This window comes from Gopherus evgoodei, chromosome 14 (genome assembly GCF_007399415.2).
Source record: "Gopherus evgoodei ecotype Sinaloan lineage chromosome 14, rGopEvg1_v1.p, whole genome shotgun sequence".
Taxonomy (NCBI): domain Eukaryota; kingdom Metazoa; phylum Chordata; order Testudines; family Testudinidae; genus Gopherus; species Gopherus evgoodei.
In genome coordinates, this window is record NC_044335.1 from 27,101,858 (window position 1) to 27,120,036 (window position 18,179).

Consider the following 18,179-nt stretch of genomic DNA (forward strand, 5'->3'; position numbering starts at 1 on the left):
GCTTTTCCTGATCTCCGGGGGTGAACTAGTTAGTCCTGCGCAAATGGCCGCCTCCAAAGGCCAAGTCAGAGCAATTGATGACTGGTGATACTGCCGTGGTAACGGGGTGCCCAAGAGTGCTCTTTGGGGGTGACACGTGGGCACTTTTAGAATGACATGGTGAGGGGATAGCGTTTGTTGGAGCAACTTCTGCTGGGGGGAGAGACAAGCTTTCAAGCCACACAGAGCTCTGCTAAAGCCATTAGTTAATGTAACTGACAGTCTGGCTTCCCTGCCTAGTTGAAATGTGTCCCAGTTTTACCATGAGTCTCCCCCTCCCCCCCTTTTCATCCTCTTAATCCTAATCTCGGCTGGCACGCGGGAGCCCTGGAGCTGCAGTGTCCTGCCATGGGCAGTTGTCATGGCAGCAGCCACTTTCTCTCCCATGTGTTGCAGGGTCTCGGTGTGGGATAAATGAGGTTTGTTTTGTTCCAAAGCAGATTGCCTGGCACAGGGGCTTCTCATGAGGCACCTCCCCCTGACTTGTGGAAGGCAGGATCCTGAGTTCAGACCTAGCTGCTCTCGCAGATTATATAAACCCTAGGGCCATTGGCTGACCCTTTGCTGATGCTATTTTAGAAAACATTTCTGCCCGTCTTGGACATCCTTGAGGTTCTCAGAATTAGACACACACGGAAGCCCAGCACCCTCGATCTCTTTCTGTCGGATTACCCAGAATGGGCATGTTTCCCCCAAGACCTGTGGCCCATCTGGGCTGAATGAGTGGCAGCTGCCAATCTGTGGGGTGCAAGCTGCCGTCTGGCTAGGACTCCCCCGTCATGGAACCCGTAATGAATTTTCTCTTGTAATGACATTTTTGCTGCTTTCAGCTCCATGGCCTTATACTGGCAGGTCTTGTTCTGGGCAGCTACATTAGTTCCAGCACTGGAGGGTGGATTTGGAATCTCATTTGCAGTGTGGTCCTCACATCTACATCTTGTGTAATTTCACAAAGTGAGTGATTTAACATTGGTGCCTGAAGGTCCCAAACTGCTGTAGGGATCACCGGTGGCTCCATAGAGCTGGCTGGGACCATGGCATTAGTTGCATTCTAGCTTGGAGCTTTATACTGATGCCCATCACCATAGTCTGTGGGCATCTTCCATGTTAAATCGATAACATATTAAACCAATCCCTAATGGACTTCAAGGAGTCTCTGGCCCATCTCCCTTTATGGGGTCAGAACTCACCTTGGAGTCATACGTGATGACTCTGTGGGTGCTCCAGGGCTGGAGCACCCACAGAAAAATAATAGTGGGTGCTCAGCACCCACCAGCCACAGCTGTTCAGCAGCAGCCAACCAGATGTTTGGTGGCTGGGAGAGATACTGGGGGGAGGGCAGAGAGCAGCAAACGGTGCGTGGGCAGGGCCTCAGGAGAGGGGGTGGAGAGAGAGTGGGGTGAGGACACGGCCTCAGGGCGGAGCGGGGGTGGAGCTAGGGTGACCAGATAGCAAATGTGAAAAATCGGGATGGGGTGGGGGGTAATAGGAACCTGTATAAGAAAAAGACCCGAATATCAGGGCTGTCCCTATAAATCGGGACATCTGGTCACCCTAGGTGAAGCACCTGGGGAAAAATAAAACTCTGCGTTATTTTTAGGAGGCCGGCGGTTTGGGAATGAAAGGGGTGCTTGCGTTGTGAATGTCACTTAGGCGGAAAGACTTTCTCAAAGAGGAAGGTTTTGCAACAGCGTTTCCTGAAGATGGTCAAACTCAGGTTCACCTGAGCTCTTCTGGCATGTCATTCCACCGCTGGATCCCCGCAACAAAGCACCCTCTGTCCCTAGCTCTCCATGCTTCATCTTGGCCTTTGTGATCTGCACGGTCTCAGAGAGCCACTCGCCCAGTGGCTGATTGATCAAAATTTGCTCTTTGATATAGCTGGGGCTTGCTCCATGAATTGCTCTGAAAAATTATTCAAAGTAACGTTAGGAAAGTTAGTTGCTGTGGTTGCACCCTGGATGCGATGTGTTTGTCTGGTGCCCATAGCCCCTCCCCACTCACAATCTATTAAAAAGGCTCTGCGGGGGGGAAGAGAGCTTGTTCTGTGCAGAGCATGCTGCTAGCTCCATGGGTTGGCTGCCTTTGGAATGTGATGTAAGATTTCCCCCAGTAGTTTGGCTTCACTCCAGAGCAGATTGTGAGTTGTACTGAACAAAGGAGCTAAGGGAGCTTTGGGGCTACCGAGGACAAAATGCTGGAATGACCCTTCTGTGGCTGAAATGAGCCTTTCCTAGAAAAAGCCCAGGCTCAGCAGCACTAGGAACCAAAGGGCAGCTCCAGCTGGCCTCCCCGGACGGTAGGTAAAGCAGGAGGTAGAAGGACCACGTAAGGGCCGTATACTGTGAGTGGCCTGAGCGTCAGAAGCACGAAGCACGAAGCTGAGCTGCTGTGCTGATGAGCTTACAGCCTGATTCCGCTAGGGGAGGAAGGGCCAGCTAATGCCTGTGTTCATTCAGCAGGCAGTGTGGCTAAAGGGACACCGCCAACGTGAAAATGAAATCCCTGCGCTGCATTAACAATACCCCCACATGTTTGAAGAGCACATCCCATTTGTATTTCACCATTTCTCTCCATTTGGTACAATGGGCCTGCTTCTCCTCTTGCCTCACATCTTGGATTATCCTTCACGCCAGTGCAAAGAGATTCGCTCTCCAGTCAGAATCTTCCAGTCCAACGGTTGCCAATTTTGATTTGGACATATTCCTGGAGGTTTCGTCACATGACATAATCTTTAATTCCTGGCGACTCCAGGACAAACCTGGAGGGTTGGCAACCCTATTCACACCTTCCCACCACTGATGGCTTCTTGTAGCCACTTGGCCCAGGTACCAAATGGTACAGCACAAGGTACCAAATGGTGCTAGGCTGCTTGGTTCTCTTTTGGTTCTGAGCAGTTTCACTTCCTAGGCTTGCTGCGCTGCCTCCCTGTAGGGAGGGGTAAAGAACAGTTATTCAACTTCTCATAACTGTTGTTCTTCAAGATGTGTTGTTCATGTCCATTCCAATTAGGTGTGTGCACACATGTGCCCAGTCAGAAAGTTTTTCCCCTAGCAGCGCCCGTCGGGTTGGTTGTGGAGCCCCCTGGAGTGGCACCTCCATAACGCTCTATATACTACCTGGCGCCTCCTCAGTTCCTTCTTGCCCACTACTCCGACAGAGGGGAAGGTGGGTGGGTTTGGAAAGGCCATGAGCAACACATCTCAAAGAACAACAGTCATGAGAAAGGTGAGTAGCCGTTCTTTCTTCTTCGAGTGATTGCTCGTACTGATTCCAAGTAGCTGACTTCCAAGCCTTACCTAGGCAATGGGATCGGGGTTATGGAATCGCTGATTGGAGCACTGCTCTGCTGAAAGCTGCATCATCTCTGGCGTGCTGGACAATGGCATAATGAGAGGTGACTGTATGTTCCGAGGACCAAGTCGCTGCCCTGCAGATTTCTTGGATCGGGACTTGGACCAGGAATGCTGCTGCTGAGGCCTGTGCCCGTGTGGAGTGTGCTGTAAGTGCCAGGACTGGGATTTTGGCCAGCTCGTAGCATGTGTGGATGCAGGACGTGATCCAGCAAGATATTCTTTGAGATGATACCGGAAATCATTTCATCCAGTCAACCACCACTACGAATAGCTGGTTCGACTTTATGAATGGCTACGTGTGTTGGAAGTAGAAGGCTAGCACCTGCTGAACATCCAGACAGTGCAGCCTCTGCTCACGGTTACTGGCATGAGGCTTAGGATAAGAAACGGGCAGGAATATGTCTTGACTTGTATGAAAATGTGACACGACCTTAGGAAGAAAAGCCAGGTGAGACCTAAGTTGCACCTTATCCTCATGGAAGACCGTGTAAGGTGGGTCAGAAGTGCAGGCCTTTAACTCAGACACCCAGCATGTTGAGGTAATGGTGACCAGAAAAGCTACCTTGCACAACAGATAGAAGAGGGAGCAAGTCGCTAGTGGTTCAAACGGGGGCCCCATTAGTTTGGAGAGGACCAAGTTAAGATCCCACACAGGGACTGGCAGTCTAATCTGGGGATAGAGGAATGCCAGGCCCTTGAAAAAACATCCCACCATGGAGTTGGCAAATAGGGAGCATCCAGACACTCCTGGATGGAAGGCTGAGATAGCAGCAAGGTGTACTTTGATAGATGACGCTGCCAGGCCTTGTTGTTTTAGGTGTAGGAGGGACTCTAGGATGAATGGGATAGGCACCTGGATTCGAGGGGTGTGATGCTGGGCACACGTAGCTAGATGAGTGGCCCTGGTGGATGGTTTCCTGCTGCCAAGTAGGACCTCCTGTACAGGTTACGAGCACAGAAGTTCCATGGGGACTTGAAGTCTGGGTGGAGCAGGTGACCGTGGTCCTGAGTGATCAGGTCAGGATGGAGTGGCAATGCAATCAGGGCTTCCACTGACAGCTCCAGGAATATGGTGCATCAGTATTGTCGAGGCCACACTGGGGCCACCGGAATTACCTCCACTCTGTCCCTGCAGGCCTTGAGAAGAACTCGTGCACCAGAGGGAAGAGGGGAAAGGCCTACAATAGGCAGCCTCCCCAGGGCAGCAGAAAAGTGTCCATAATTGAGCCTGGGCTGTGATTCTGGAAGGAACCAAACATCAGGCACTCCCTGTTGCTGTGGGTGGCAAACAGGTTGACCTGGGGAAACCCCGACCTTTGGAAGATGGAGTGTATGACGTCCAGACAGACGGACCACTCATGATTGTGGAATGATCTGCTGAGGTGGTCTGCCAGGTCGTTCTGAGCCCCTGGGAGATAGAACACTTCCAGGTGAATGGAGTGGGCTATGCAGCACTCCCAGAGCCTGAGGGCTTCTCAACACATTGGGGAGGAATGGGCTCCACCCTGCTCGTTGATGTAAAACATGACAGTGGTGTTGTCCATCCTCACTGCCATGCACTGGCCTTGCATCTGGGCCCGAAAAGTTTGGCATGCGTGGCATACCGCCCTGAGCCCCTTGATGTTGATATGAAGGGAGAGCTAGTCCTGAGACCATAGGCCTTGCGTTTGTGGATCTCCCAAATGCACACTCCAACCCAGAGCTGACATCCGTTGCCAGGGATAAGGAGGGCTGGGGGCTGTGGACAGGGACTCCTTTGCACACCATCCGAAGTTCGTTATCATTGGAGGAATTCGAGTATGTGCTTTGGTACTGTCAGTATTAAGTCCAGGTTGTTGCGTCCCAGGCAATAGGCCAATGCAAGCCACACTTGCAGGGGTCTGAGACTCAGCCTGGCACACCAGACCACCAGTGCAGGCTGCCATGTGGCTGAGGAGACGTAGGCAACTCCTTGCAGTAATGGTCAGGAATTGCCTGAGGCCTTGAATGATGTTTGACGTGGCTTGGCATCGAGGCTCTGGCAGAAATGCTCATGCCTGCACAGAGTCCAGCACTGCTCCGATGAACTCTGTTCTCTGGGTCGGAGACAAGGTTGACTTGTTCACTTGAAGAGGAGGCCCAGTTTCTTGAAAATGGATCTGACAAACCGGACCTGAGATTTCACATGCTCCCTTGGTGTACCCCTGAGCAGCCAGTCGTCCAGGTAGGGTATACCTGCACCTGCCCCCTCCGGAGGAAGGCTGCTACGACCGCCATGCACTTGGTGAACACTCGGGGGCTGTTGATAGACTGAATGGGAGGCCCGTGAACTGATAATATTTGTGGTCGCCCACAAACCTTAGAAATCTCCTGTGCATGGAGCAAATGGCTATGTGAAAGCATGCTTCTTTCATGTCAAGGTGGCGTACCAGTCTCCCGGATCCAGGGAAGGGGTAATCATGCTCAGGGAAACCATACAGAACTTCAACTTCATCATTAATTTGTTGCGTCCTCGCAACTCTGGCTCTGAGACCCCCCCCCTTTGCCTTGGGGATTAGGAAATAGCAGGAGTAGAATCCCTTTCCCCTTAGCTCCTGAGGAACCTCCTCCACCGCTCCTACGGCAAGAAGCGACTGCACCTCCTGGATGAAGAGTTACTTGTGAAAAGGATCCCTGAAGAGGGATGGGCCGGGCGGGGGGGAGGGGAGGAGGAGAATTGAAGGGAATTTCCTACTTCTACTGTGCTAAGAACCCAGCAGTTTGATGCCATTTGGGACCAAATGTGGTAGAAGTGAGATAGACGATTCAGAAAACAGGGAAGGATCTGGTGCTGAGACAGGTGCTTTGTCTTCAGGCGCACCTTTAAAATGACTGCTTTGAGCCCCCCAAAGATTTAGTCAGGCCCTGGCCCTGCCCCGACTGAAGATAGGATGGCTTGCGCCTGCCATTTCTGCCCCTGTGTCTGTAGGGATCCTGCCTTGGCCAAGGAGGATCTGATCACTGTTGCTGTGGTTGGGGATTAAAGGGTTTTCTTTGGGTTGCTGGGGTGTGCATACCCAAGGATTTCATTGTAGCTCTGGAATCCTTTAGGCTATGCAGCCTGGAGTCCATCTGTTCAGCAAACAGACTAACCTCTTCAAAAGGCAGGTCCTTCATAGTTTGTTGAACCTAGGGCGGGCGCCCTGAGACCTGCAGCCATGGGCTATGTCTCATGGCGATTCCTGAGTACAAGGTGCTCACTGCCGAGTCCGCAGCATCCAGTGAAGCCTGTAAAGGTCTGTGCCACTGCTTGCCTTCCTCGACAATAGCCCCAAACTCCTCTTCGGACTCTGCTGAAGTTTAAGGAATTCTTACCAGCATCGAGTTCCAGGAGTTGATGCTGATTAGCAATCCTGAGTTGTAATCCCCCTGTGGAGTATACTTTGCATCCAAATAAATCCAAGTGCTTGATGTGCTTGGACTTAGGCACTGGGGCTTGCTGTTCCTGCCTCTCCTTCTCGTTCACTGCAGCCACCACCAGGGAACTGCGGGTGTGTGAATAGGTATTCATACCCTTTAGAGAGGACGAAATAGTTCCTCTCCACCCCTTTGGCGGTGGGAGGGATGGAAGCTGGGGTCTGATAAATGGTCTTTGCATTGGCCTGGATAGTTTTGCTGAGTGGTAGAGTTACCTTGGATGGTCCCTCCAGTGCCAGGATATCTACCATAGGGTCCTCCGACTCTACCACCTCCTCGGCCTGCAGGTTCATATTCCGTGTCACCCTGCGTAGGAGTTCCTGGTGGGCACAGCTACCTGTAGGGAGAGGCCCGGAGGTGCAGGTGCCCGCCACAGCCTCGTCCAGGGAGGAAGACAAGGAGGCCAGAGGGAGAAATAGGTCCTCCTGACCTTCCTGGTTCTCCAGTACCCCCTATCCTGCCTCTAATCCAGGGTCAGCCACTGAAGGGTCAGGAACAGGGCTGGGTTCCGGGGGAGGTAATAGCGCTGGTAATTCCTCTGCACCCTTCGGATGCCACCGAACGGGAGCCCCTGGACTGAGTGTCCTGGGCTTGGTGATATGCCAAGGAGTCCAAAATGGCCACTGCGCTGGCCCCTGCCACTGTGTGCGCCATGGTGTCATACCCCTGTCTGGCCTGCCCCGTGCCGGCTTGCATCGAGCACATGCCAAGACTTTAGACCCCATCTCCGAGCCCGAAGATGTGGACCTAGACCATGAGGACCAGGACAGTGCCAAATGCTGTTGGGTTGGGAAGCGCTGCCACGATGCTAGGGAGTGGTGCCATGAGCGGGGTGTACGTGATGACCTGGAACGGTGCCGAGATGGACTGCGCTGGGACCAGGACCTGCTGCACAATGGCGATCGATGCCGTGATCAGCCCAGGGACTCCGAGCAGTATCCTGTCTCTTGCGGCGCCAAGGGGTGGAGCATTGCAGGCTTTCCATAGGACGGTGCCACACGCTGTGGCATCGTGGGTTTGGTGCAAAGGGCCGGAGACCATGGTGCCATCATGTCTGAGGTCTCTCGTGGCCTCAAATGTGTCTGAGTGGAAGGCAGTTGTACCTTCTCCACTACCTGACATGATGGGTCCAATTGCACTGGAATCAATGGTTCCACTTGCAGGACCAAAGTCAATGGTGCCGGCTCTGAGGTTTTTGGCACTGGGAGCTCCTCCTTGGAATGCGCCCCATTGGCTGGTTCCAAGGGGTGGGTCCCAAAGTTGGAGATCTACTCCTCCTCCCTTGTTTCCGGTGCCACTTCTGACCCAGGGAATGTGAGCAGGGCCGAGTCCTCTCTGTTTCCGCCCTGGAGTGCAGCGGTGCCATGGGTCTTGTCCAGAGTCCTTCCACGGTGCTATCTCTGCCATTGCTGGGGCACTACGCACTGATGCACTCAGGGCCGGGTCCTGCCGTCCCAGTGCTGGTTACGGTCTAACTGCTGCCTCCACGAGGAGCTGTTTCAGTCTAAGGTCCTGCTCCTTCTTCATTCTTGGGCGAAACCCTTTGCAAATCCTGCACTTATCCACCTCATGTGTTTTCCCTAGATGCTTTAAGCAAGCGTCGTAGGGGTTGCCCGTTGGCATAGGCTTGTTGTAGGACTAGCAGAGTTTGAACCCCTGGGCTGCCAGCAGGGCCTGAGTCCCCAGGGAAGGCGCAGTCAGATTGGAGGGGAACCCCCCCATCCCAACAGCGAACTATTAACACTACACTATGCTAATAACTAACTAAGGGAAACAAACGCAAAAGTAGATAGAAGCTAGGGAAACGCAGAGAGCTTGCAAAGCAAGACACCACAGTTCCAGTGCCTGTTACTGGTGCTAAGAAGGAACTGAGGCGGCACCGGGTTGGCAGGGTCATGTATAGAGCACTATGAAGGTACCACTCCAGGGGGCTCCACAGCCGACCCGACGGGTGCTGCTAGGAGAAAAATTTCCTGACGACTGTGCACGTGGTGCGTGCAGACCGAATTGGAATCGATATGCGCAGTCACGCACAGAAGAACCAGCAGTGTGCCCCAGGGGTCTGTACTGGGTTCAATGCTGCTCAACAGATTTATATACTCTCTGGGAAAAGGGGTAAACAGTAATGTGGCAAAATTTGCAGCTAATAGTAAACTATTCAAGATAGTTAAGGCCGAGGCAGGCTATGAAGAGTTACAAGGGGATCTCACAATACTGGGTGACTGGGCAACAAAAAGGCAAATGAAATTCAGTGTAGATAATCACCAAGTGATGCACATTGGGAAACATAATCCCAACTATACATACAAAATGTGAGGTCTAAATTAACTGTGACCCTGCAAGAAAGATCTGAGAGTCATTGTGGGTAGTTCTCTAAAAACACCTGCTCAATGTGCAGCAGCAGTCAGAACAACTACCAGATAGTTAGGACCCCTTTGGAAAGGGACAGAGAAGAGAGAAAATATGCTAATACCACTCTATAAATCCATGGTACGCCCACACCTTGAATACTGCTGTTCTGGTCACCCCATCTCAAAAAAAGAGATTAGAACTCAAAAGGGTACAGAGACTGTGTGAGTGGGGCAGCCTGCACTGGTAAGGCCAAGATCAAGGCAGGCTGCACAAGGGCGGGCATGCTAGCTTGGCTCTTGTAAAAACTGCTGTAAAACTCTCTGTGCTGCTCCCCTCAACACCCCTTAACCAGTGGGACTGTGTTGGCTTAATGAGGTGACAGCAATGATGGGGGCACATCCAGACACAGCTTGTAGCTGAGAGGGGGCCCAGACCCTGTGAGAGGGTCACGTGGGCGGCATTAGCTGTCTGGGAATAAAGAGGTGCAGTATTGGGGGGTAGCCGAGCTTCTCCTAGGGCCACATGGGGCTGGCTAGACTTAAAGCTCATTGCACTGCACAGCTGCCTAGGCTGCTAGGGGCAGTGACTTTTACTCACCCACTAGCGGCTGTTCCTCCACTAAAACCTAGCCGGGCCAGCAGCAGGGCACTAGCACAGCCATGTCCAGCACTGCAGAGCAGGCGCAGCCTTGTGGGACCCTGCCCCAGCCATGTGGGCTGCCTGGCAGCTCATTTAGCCTTAGCGAGGCGCAGGCCTGGGTGAAGGGCGCTTCCATCGGCTGCACCCGAGGGGCGTTTGTTGCTTTAGCCTGTGGTGCCCGTCACAGCAGGGGTTGGGTCCCGTGCTGTATTTATACAGCGCTTGACACACTGGGGGCTGGGGGCTATCACAATATAGAGCTTTACTGGGCCTTCCGCCCCCCCCCCCCCCGAAAAAGAAAGAAGCATGAGGCAACTGCCCCTGGCACAGTGAGTTGGATGGGAGAAGTGCTGGCAACTCAAAGGGTTGTGGTGGGCGTGGGGGCAGATGTGGCCTCTAGCAGGTGCCACTCAGGCTTTCGCATGTGCCAGCCACAACGCAGAGCACCAAGGCTGATGTCCAAGCATGAGGCAGGACGAGGCCCTGGCCAGCCACTAAACTCAATGGTGCCAATCGGGCAGAAAATACTAAATGTCACAGTAAACCAGTGAAAAAAGCTACACAACAAAAAGTAAGCATGGAGGAAAATCCCTCAGGAGGCTCCTTGGGCAGGGTCTGGAGGGGGCGAGCTGGGCAGGGGCTAGTGTACGGTGACGGAGGGGGTGGTGGCTGGGGCTGTGCTCCCTTACGCAGCCTCAGATTGGCAGCCGGCAGAAGTGGCCAGAGCAACAGCCAGAACACATGCAGAGCCCCACCACACCTGGCTGGCCAGGTCCCTGGCTGAGGGGGTGGGAGCTGTACCCCCCCCCCCCCCAGTGCCCTCAGAGGGTGAGTTGTGGGGGCTTTGTGGCTGGTGGCTGCCAGAGCTGAGCATGAGCTCAGGCTGCACTGTGTGACCCAGTGGCTGGGCACAAGCAGTTTTTGTGCTTCCCGGGCCCATGCTACCCTCATGCACCTGCCACAAAATGTCCCCATTGCCACAAGAAGTGCCGCCACTCCCAGTTGCTTTCTCTTTGGCAATGGAGGCAAACGGTAGGCTTTCCACGCAGAGGTGGTGAGACGCAGCGTTACTGGCCTGTGAATGCTAAGGACCCCACAAAACATGCGCTCAGCCCTTCTCCAGCAGGAGCCAGGCTCCAAGGGCTCCCCCTCCCGCTAAGTCAGCCATACAGAGCCTATGGGACTGGGACTGAAGCAACCAGCGCATCCCTGGCGCACCCTTGAGGGGTACTTGAATGAGTGCAAAGGCACAAAGCATGGCGGCCACGCACAGGAAGCGAGGCCAGTACATGTGTAGGGCTGGCTCAAAGTGGCACGCACCGTGTGCCTGGCACTGCCAGCCCCTTTGATAACAAATGGCAGGGTAGAGTGTGTGAGAGCAAGTGTGACACTCAAGTTGCGTGACTATGAGCCAATTTTTTTTCTCCTTGCTGCTACAACAGCAAAGTAACAGTCACTCAAAGAACTGTTTTTTTTGGCCAGTTCTGAGTTTTCTTTCAAATCTTGTCACCAATCATGCAACTAGTTGTGCCTCCCCACCCCAAAATGGCACACTTTGGGGAGGGAGGCAAATTTACTCAGCCTTATAAACAAAATTTTACCCAGCGCACTTTATCATGCATGGCTGATTACACTGGGTGTGATGGTGGGTAACCAGCTTGCCCAACAAATACCATGCTTTTAGGGATGGGTGCATGAACTGATTAAGAACGAGGGAGCTGCATTAAAGGGAAATTTTTAGCAATAATGGACTGGCTGGAGGCTACCAAGGCCTGAGCCTGGTGCTGGGCTGCCTGTAAATGTCCATGCTAGGGCACAGCGTGGCTGGGTGAAGTAATAGCTGATATTGGCCCAACTTTCAAGCTTACACAGTGCACGTCTTCTTCCCATCACTGTGAGGGCAAACACTTGGCTCACGCACCAACAGCAGCTGGGCCAATAAAAAGGGCGCTCAGCCCCGGCTCCCTCACACCATGGCTACACCAACACTGCAAGTGTACTATCGCAGGCATATGCTACCTCAGCTTGCAGCCTTACGCCACTTCAGATGAGTTTGATTGGCTCATAGGCCAGTATAAACTGAAAAGCGGCTGAAGGACACTGAACAGCAGGCAAGGCCAGCTCTAGGATTTTTCCTCCGCACAAGCAAAAAAAATAGAAAAAAGCCAGCATGCTGTCCCCAATGTGCATTGAAAAGTGCCGCCCCCAAAGGGCCAGAATTCCATCCCTTGAAAAGTGCCACGCCAACCACGTTTGGGCCTCTGGTGCCTAGAGCCGGCCCTGACAGCAGGGCACAAGCAGGCCAGCGCACCTATTAGTGGGGTGGGGCAAAGTAGGCGGGTATGAATGGCAGGGAATGGTATTAGAACCAAGGTTTGTTAACATTGTCATTAATGATATGGCAGCAGCGTAAGCAGTAAGGTAATGAACCACCTAGCCCAGCTGGACTGCAGAGGCCTCAACACGGCAGTGAGGAGAAACAGAACACAAGAGCCAACTATGATTCAGTTTGGGAAGCTGCAGACCCACGTGTGAGGGGAGAATAACCAGTGCTGAGAGACCTAGCCAAGGGGTCTGCCAGTAACTCCCACATGACACTGTACTGCCAGTTTGGGGATGGGGTTGCACAAGCAGAGTGACCCACGCCGCAATGCTCTGCTCTGTCACGCGCTGCTGGGTCTCAGCAAGATGCAGGCTCAATGCAGCAGCAATATTTTCAAGCGGCTGAGGCTGTGCCTTTTAAAAGACTATAGCAGGGTGAAGCAAAGACAGTAGGGACAGCATCTACAAACATTAACAGTAGGATGGCAGGAGAGGAATTATTTAGGTTGATATAAGTCAGGGCTTGAAAATGACAGGGTAGGGGGTGGTCAAACGGGTGAGGAACCACTCCCAGAGCAGTGGCATAGGTAGCATTTAAGCTTCCAGTTTTAAGTGGCTAGCACACATACTTGTGAGGAAACCTCCAAACTACAACCTCGATACAGGGCAGCTTCTCCTGCTCAGGGCTTCCCTTGACAGCACAATGCAATTGTAAGAGTCACCCAGGCACTCTGTGCCACCATCCAGAGCCCCACGTGAATGTTGCCAGGCCTGAGCAGTGAACTGGTGTGATTGTTCTTTCAAATCTCAATTTTTAAGCCAGGCCGAGCCTCACATCTGTTCTTGGCTTTCTGCTTTGTGCCCTTCTAACACACACCTTTTCCTCCCAAGCTTTTCTCCACTGTCACAAGGGCTAGAAATACTGATTTTCTATTGATATTATCACATAATCACATGACTTCTGGAGCTTTAGGACAAAATGCCACTTAACGCACAGAGGCAATGCTGTAGCTAGCAGTGAAAGGAACAAGACTCAGGTTGGTTTTACTCTGCCATTGCAATCGGACAGGCATTAGTCACAGGGAAAGAGGACCAGAAATTAAAGGTTAGGGGAACAGCTCTAGTAAACAGGGTGATCCTCTCCACCCCTGCTCCTCCTTAGAACAGGTCTGAAGGAAGCTCCTTCTCTGTTCCAGAAGCCAGCACTGAGTAAGGCTTCAAATGTTCCAGACCCCCACTAGCCAGCAGCTTACATCAAAGCGACTGAATGGCACCAAGGGGAGGCATCCTCAGAGGAACTGCAGCCTCCCTGGGCATGGGAGATTCTTACCCCAGCTTCTCCCTGGCCCTTAGCTGTCCTATTGGCCTGGAGCAAGGAAGCACCTGGTAACTTTTCCAAGGACAGCCCTGGGAGTGGGATGAGGAGCAGGGGTAGGATGAGTTTTGGTTTTTTTTTAAAAGGGGGCTAAGTCAGTCTCAGTATTAAGCAAGGCTTCTGAGCAGTGAGCTGCAGCATGACCTGAAACTGCCTCCCACCGGAAGCAATGCAAACCCCTCTCTAAAACTAGCATGTGACTGAGCACTAGAATATGAACACGGACCAATCCTGCCTGGGAGAAAAGTGGGGGATTCCAATGGCTTCCTCTTCTACCTTTTCTGGGTCCAACCTTCCTCTGGCACTACAGTAACTCCAGTGACTTCAGGGGGGTTACTTCTGCCTGAGACCAGTGGGATAGAAGAATCAGGCCCTGTTGTTGTAGAGGAAGTCAGGCCACTAGCAGGCATCCTACATGAATCTGCCAGCAGCAAGCAGGGTTAAATAAGGTATGAGGTAGCAGGCAAGCAGCATCACTTCCCTTTCCCTCTGCACACAGGCCTTCTCTGGTCTCTGCAGATGCCAATGCAGCTTAATAGCTTGGGTCAGGAGGGGACTCCAGAGAACTGAGCACAGGAGAAATATGTAATCCCTAGTGTTTACAGAGCACTTTTCAGCAGCAGATGTCAGGGTGCTTTACAAAGCAGGATAATTATTTCGTTTTACATATGGGGAAACAGAGGCACAAGCCAGTGAAGTGACTGATCCAAGGTCATTGAGCAGGCCAGTGCCAGAGCCAGGAATAGAATCCAGGTCTCCCAAGTGCCAGCGCTGCATTCTATCTCCTAGCAACACTGCCACCCTTGACCATATGGGCTGGGGAAACTGTGCCAGATCCTTGGTTAAACCCAGGTGCAGCTGGCATGGCTTGGTTGTCACCATGGGCTTTGGCCCTTCCCTTCCCCAACTGCTGGGGGATGCTCACAGGGAAAATGAGTGAGATGGGAAAAAACATTCCTGCAAGATGCAACTTGAATTCATATTTATTTGTATGTATATGTATATAGACTTTTGTATCGCTTTAACTGGGTGGGGTTTTTTCATAAACATTTCTTTTGGTATAGTACATGAAAAAATGTAAATCAGTACATTCCTCAAGTAAAGGGTCTCTGCCATAACAGGACCAAAACACCCCATGCAAGAGAGGGGGGAGAGGAGATTTTATTTTTGATTTTGTTTTTAAACAAATTCCGAAGAAAAACAAAGGAAATCAAGGTCGAAAAGTTGCCAGAGAAGCAGTGCTCTACGTGTCAGAGCTGTATAAATTAGGCTAACTCAACTCTGCTGCATTTTAAAGTGCAAAGAAGCTCAGTTTATTTATCTACAGAATACAGGCAAATTATTCCCCTTCTGCCCCCAGTTAAAAAATAAAAACCAATAACAAAATAAATCTAACAGATATACATTATCCACAGTCCTACAGACGCCTACACCTACTCGGTAGCACCAAGAATTTGATATGCGTGTAATTAAAATCAATTAAAACTCAAGAGCAATGATTTTGTTTGTTGGCTTGTTTTTTTGCAGACTTCCTGCCCTTTATTAGATTTTCAGAGGACAAGCCCCCTGCCCCCCCACCGCCCTACAAGTCAAGGAGATAGCCGCCCCCTTTGACTCCCCATCATCAGCCCCAGCTGATTTGGCATTAGGCTAAGAACAAATACACACACAGCTGAAGTCCTGCTGAGGAGTTCGGGTGGGGAGGTGAGGGACTAGTGCTGTGCCTGGGGCAGGGGGATGGGGGAGGGGAGGCATGAGTCAAACACAGGGCACTAGCTTTGTCTGTGCCTTTACAGGGGTGACATCAATATGGGGGCGGGGGGGTGTCTGCACAGCTCCTGCGCTGTGAGCCTCTGGCCACGTCATCTTTCCGCGGTGAGGGGGTGGGGGCTGTGTGCAATAGTTTCAGTTTGTCTCCATGTGCTGCGCATCCGTCTCAGTAGCCGAAAGTCTCCTGCGAGGCATAGACCATGTAGAGGAAGCCGTCCTCGTCCTTCTCCTGCTCGTAGATCTCCGAGATGGGGGTGGAGACACTCACCATGCTGTGCTGGTTCACCAGCAGGAAGAAGGCCTGGGTAGGGTTCAGCTGCAGGCGGCGCCTGAGGGTGACAGAGGAGGGAGGGGTGGTAAGACCAAAACGAGGAATGGCAGGGAAGGCAGCGACTCCCCTGGGGAGCTGGAGGCCCCCAACTGTTCAACAAGGCCAGGCCTGGGCGCTCACTCTCCCTTGGTGTGACCCAGAACTGCCCTTGTGGGAAGGGAGCCTTTGCCCACTAAGTTGGGCCCATTCCAGCCTGCCCAGCCAGGCCCACCTTCTACCAAGGCTCCTGCTCTGATACGTGACCCTCCCTGTGCTTCTGGGGGGAAGGGCTGAGCCAGTCTGGCACTGGTGCAGGCCAAGCTCTCTCCAGGTTTGAGCCATCGCACTCAACCCCTCGGGTTCCCAGGGCTCTTGGTAATGCAGCATTTAGGGCCGAATTCGCTGTGAGGACGCTGAGCAGCCCAGCACCCAGAAAGTCACCATGATCCTGAAGCCTGAGCCGGCGCCCAGCCTCCTGGTACAACCAATTGGGACAAACAGGATGCCTCACGTCAGCCAGCCAATGGGAGAAGCCAAATCGCTGGTGCTAAGCCCCGACCTGCTCTGAAAGGAACCCCTCCCTTTCAGCCCAGTGGTTCAGGCCCAGACCTGGCCCGTGGGAGAGGCCTGGTTCATGTGAGTGCGGAAGGGATTTGAAGTGGGATCTGCCCCCTGGGCTACTGTGATGTGGGCTCCCTCAATCTCTCCATGGTGGATAATGAAAAGAATCATTGGAGCAGAGGAAGTGGATCCTGGATCTCACGCTTCCCAGGGGAGGGCCCTAACCACCAGACTACACAGTCGCTCTCATCCTCACTCTCTCCGTGGCCCAGTGTTGAAGCTGTTCCGCCGCGGATACAATCCCTGGGCCAGAGAGCAAGGCCGAGCTGGTGGTCAGAACACTCCCCGCCCACTAACATGGCACTTGGGCGCCCATGTCCTTTTGTGGCTCTAGCCTTACTGCCTCCTGAAAGACACTCCATGCCAGGCTGCTGCACCTGCTTCGCTCCCACCCATTGCACCTCTGCCCCTGGGCAGCCCCTGAGGCTGGCAGCATCCTCACACGATGCCTAGAGCCTCAGAGCTACGTTCACTGAACGGCCCTTTCTGAGCAAGGCAGCATCAAGGGATCTGAGCACTGGAAGGGGAGCCATTGGCTCCCGAGCTCCAGTCCTGGCTCAGAAATCAAACCCCTCTGTGGCCTGGGCCTACCTCTCTGCTCCCACCTCTGTTACCAAGGAGCCAACCCATGCCCCATCAATGCAGGGCATGCAGCAGAATAGGGCTCTCCCCCGCTCACCCTGCCCTCTCAAGAACCCCTCTCCTGCCAGCCAGGAGAAGGATGACTATCGCACTCTGGGCTGCGGCAGAGCACAGCCCCACAGAGAAATAGGTGACGGCAAAGGGCACAGAATCGGAGAGGACGAGGTGGCTTTGCTTCTAGCTCAGCTACTGGAAGGTCAGCACAGGCACCCACAGCAGGAGGGTGGGGATGGAGGGAGGACGCTGGCGCTTTAGTGTAGCCTGAGCCCATCGCAGCAGACACGTTGCTTCCTTCTGTAAGGCGATGGCTGCAGGGCCTGGGTTGCAAACCCCTCCCAGGCCCTGGAATCCATCCACCACTTGGTGACAGCCAGGCAGCTTGTCCGTTGCTCCCTTCCCCCACATCAGTGGCCAGCTCCTGTTGTCCCAACCCAGCATGGCCGCCCCACCCTGCGCAGGTCACACGGCCAGGGCGGGGCAGGAGGGGTCATGGCACATTCGCTTTGGGTTGTTTCACTTACCGGATAATTTTCACCAATTCGCTCATATTGACATGGTCGGGGACTAGAAATTTGGTCTTATCCAGCACAGGCAGCTGCTTCTCCCCCTTGTATCTTTCAATGATGACCTAGTGAGAGAGAAATGGGCAGAGTCAGGCCCCACCTGCAGCTGCCAACAAGCCAGTATAATGGGTGCCACCACCTCTGTGAAGGCAAGTGCCTGCATTAACCCTTTGAAAGCCGGAGAAGAGTGGCAGCTCCTCCAGCAACAACAAAGGAGTCTTTCAGCAAGTTTCCCTCCTGAACATTTTATCATTGAGCCCCACGGTACTGAGACTCTTCCCCCGGCGCCCCTCTGGCTGAATGACTTATTTTAGATCAATACCAAGAAAGAACAAATGTAAAGTTGTCACGAGAGCACATGGCGGGGCTCCCAGTTAAGCGTGTACTGGAATGAACACAACCACCTGTCTGCTCTGTAGGTGGTAGAGAGCTTGGATATCAACGATATGCAGAAAAGGGGCACCAGGCCCAGAGCTGAACCCCACACACAGTTTAGAGACAGTTATTTTGTTTCTTTTGCTCTAAGCAGAAAGGAAACAGCAGGAAATACAACCCTGCCCCCCAACCACGGGCTCAACCTCTTCCTGCTCTAATCATTAAATGTGCACAAGGCCTGTCCGCCCTCCAAGGTGCACTGGTTTAATACAACACCTTTAGTTAAACCGGTGCAACTTTCATGTGTAGACAAAAGCCCCAAGAGTGCTGGTGCGGCACCTTCTCCCACACCATGACAACAGTCTTGCTGCTGACAGCAC

At 52.9% G+C, this 18,179-nt stretch overlaps 1 protein-coding gene across 2 annotated transcripts in view; it reads right to left on the bottom strand.

The window, feature by feature from the left end:
* Positions 1 to 14,483: 14,483 nt before the first annotated feature.
* The window catches only part of MAP1LC3A (microtubule associated protein 1 light chain 3 alpha), a 29,719-nt gene continuing 26,023 nt past the window's right edge, over positions 14,484 to 18,179 (bottom strand). For both annotated transcript variants that reach the window (XM_030533191.1, XM_030533190.1), the window contains exons 3-4: positions 17,383 to 17,489; positions 14,484 to 15,617 (exon numbers count right to left, since the gene is read on the bottom strand). In XM_030533191.1, the coding sequence (XP_030389051.1) occupies positions 15,455 to 15,617; positions 17,383 to 17,489 (270 nt within the window). In that variant the 3' untranslated portion in view covers positions 14,484 to 15,454. The remainder of the gene's footprint in view (positions 15,618 to 17,382; positions 17,490 to 18,179) is intronic.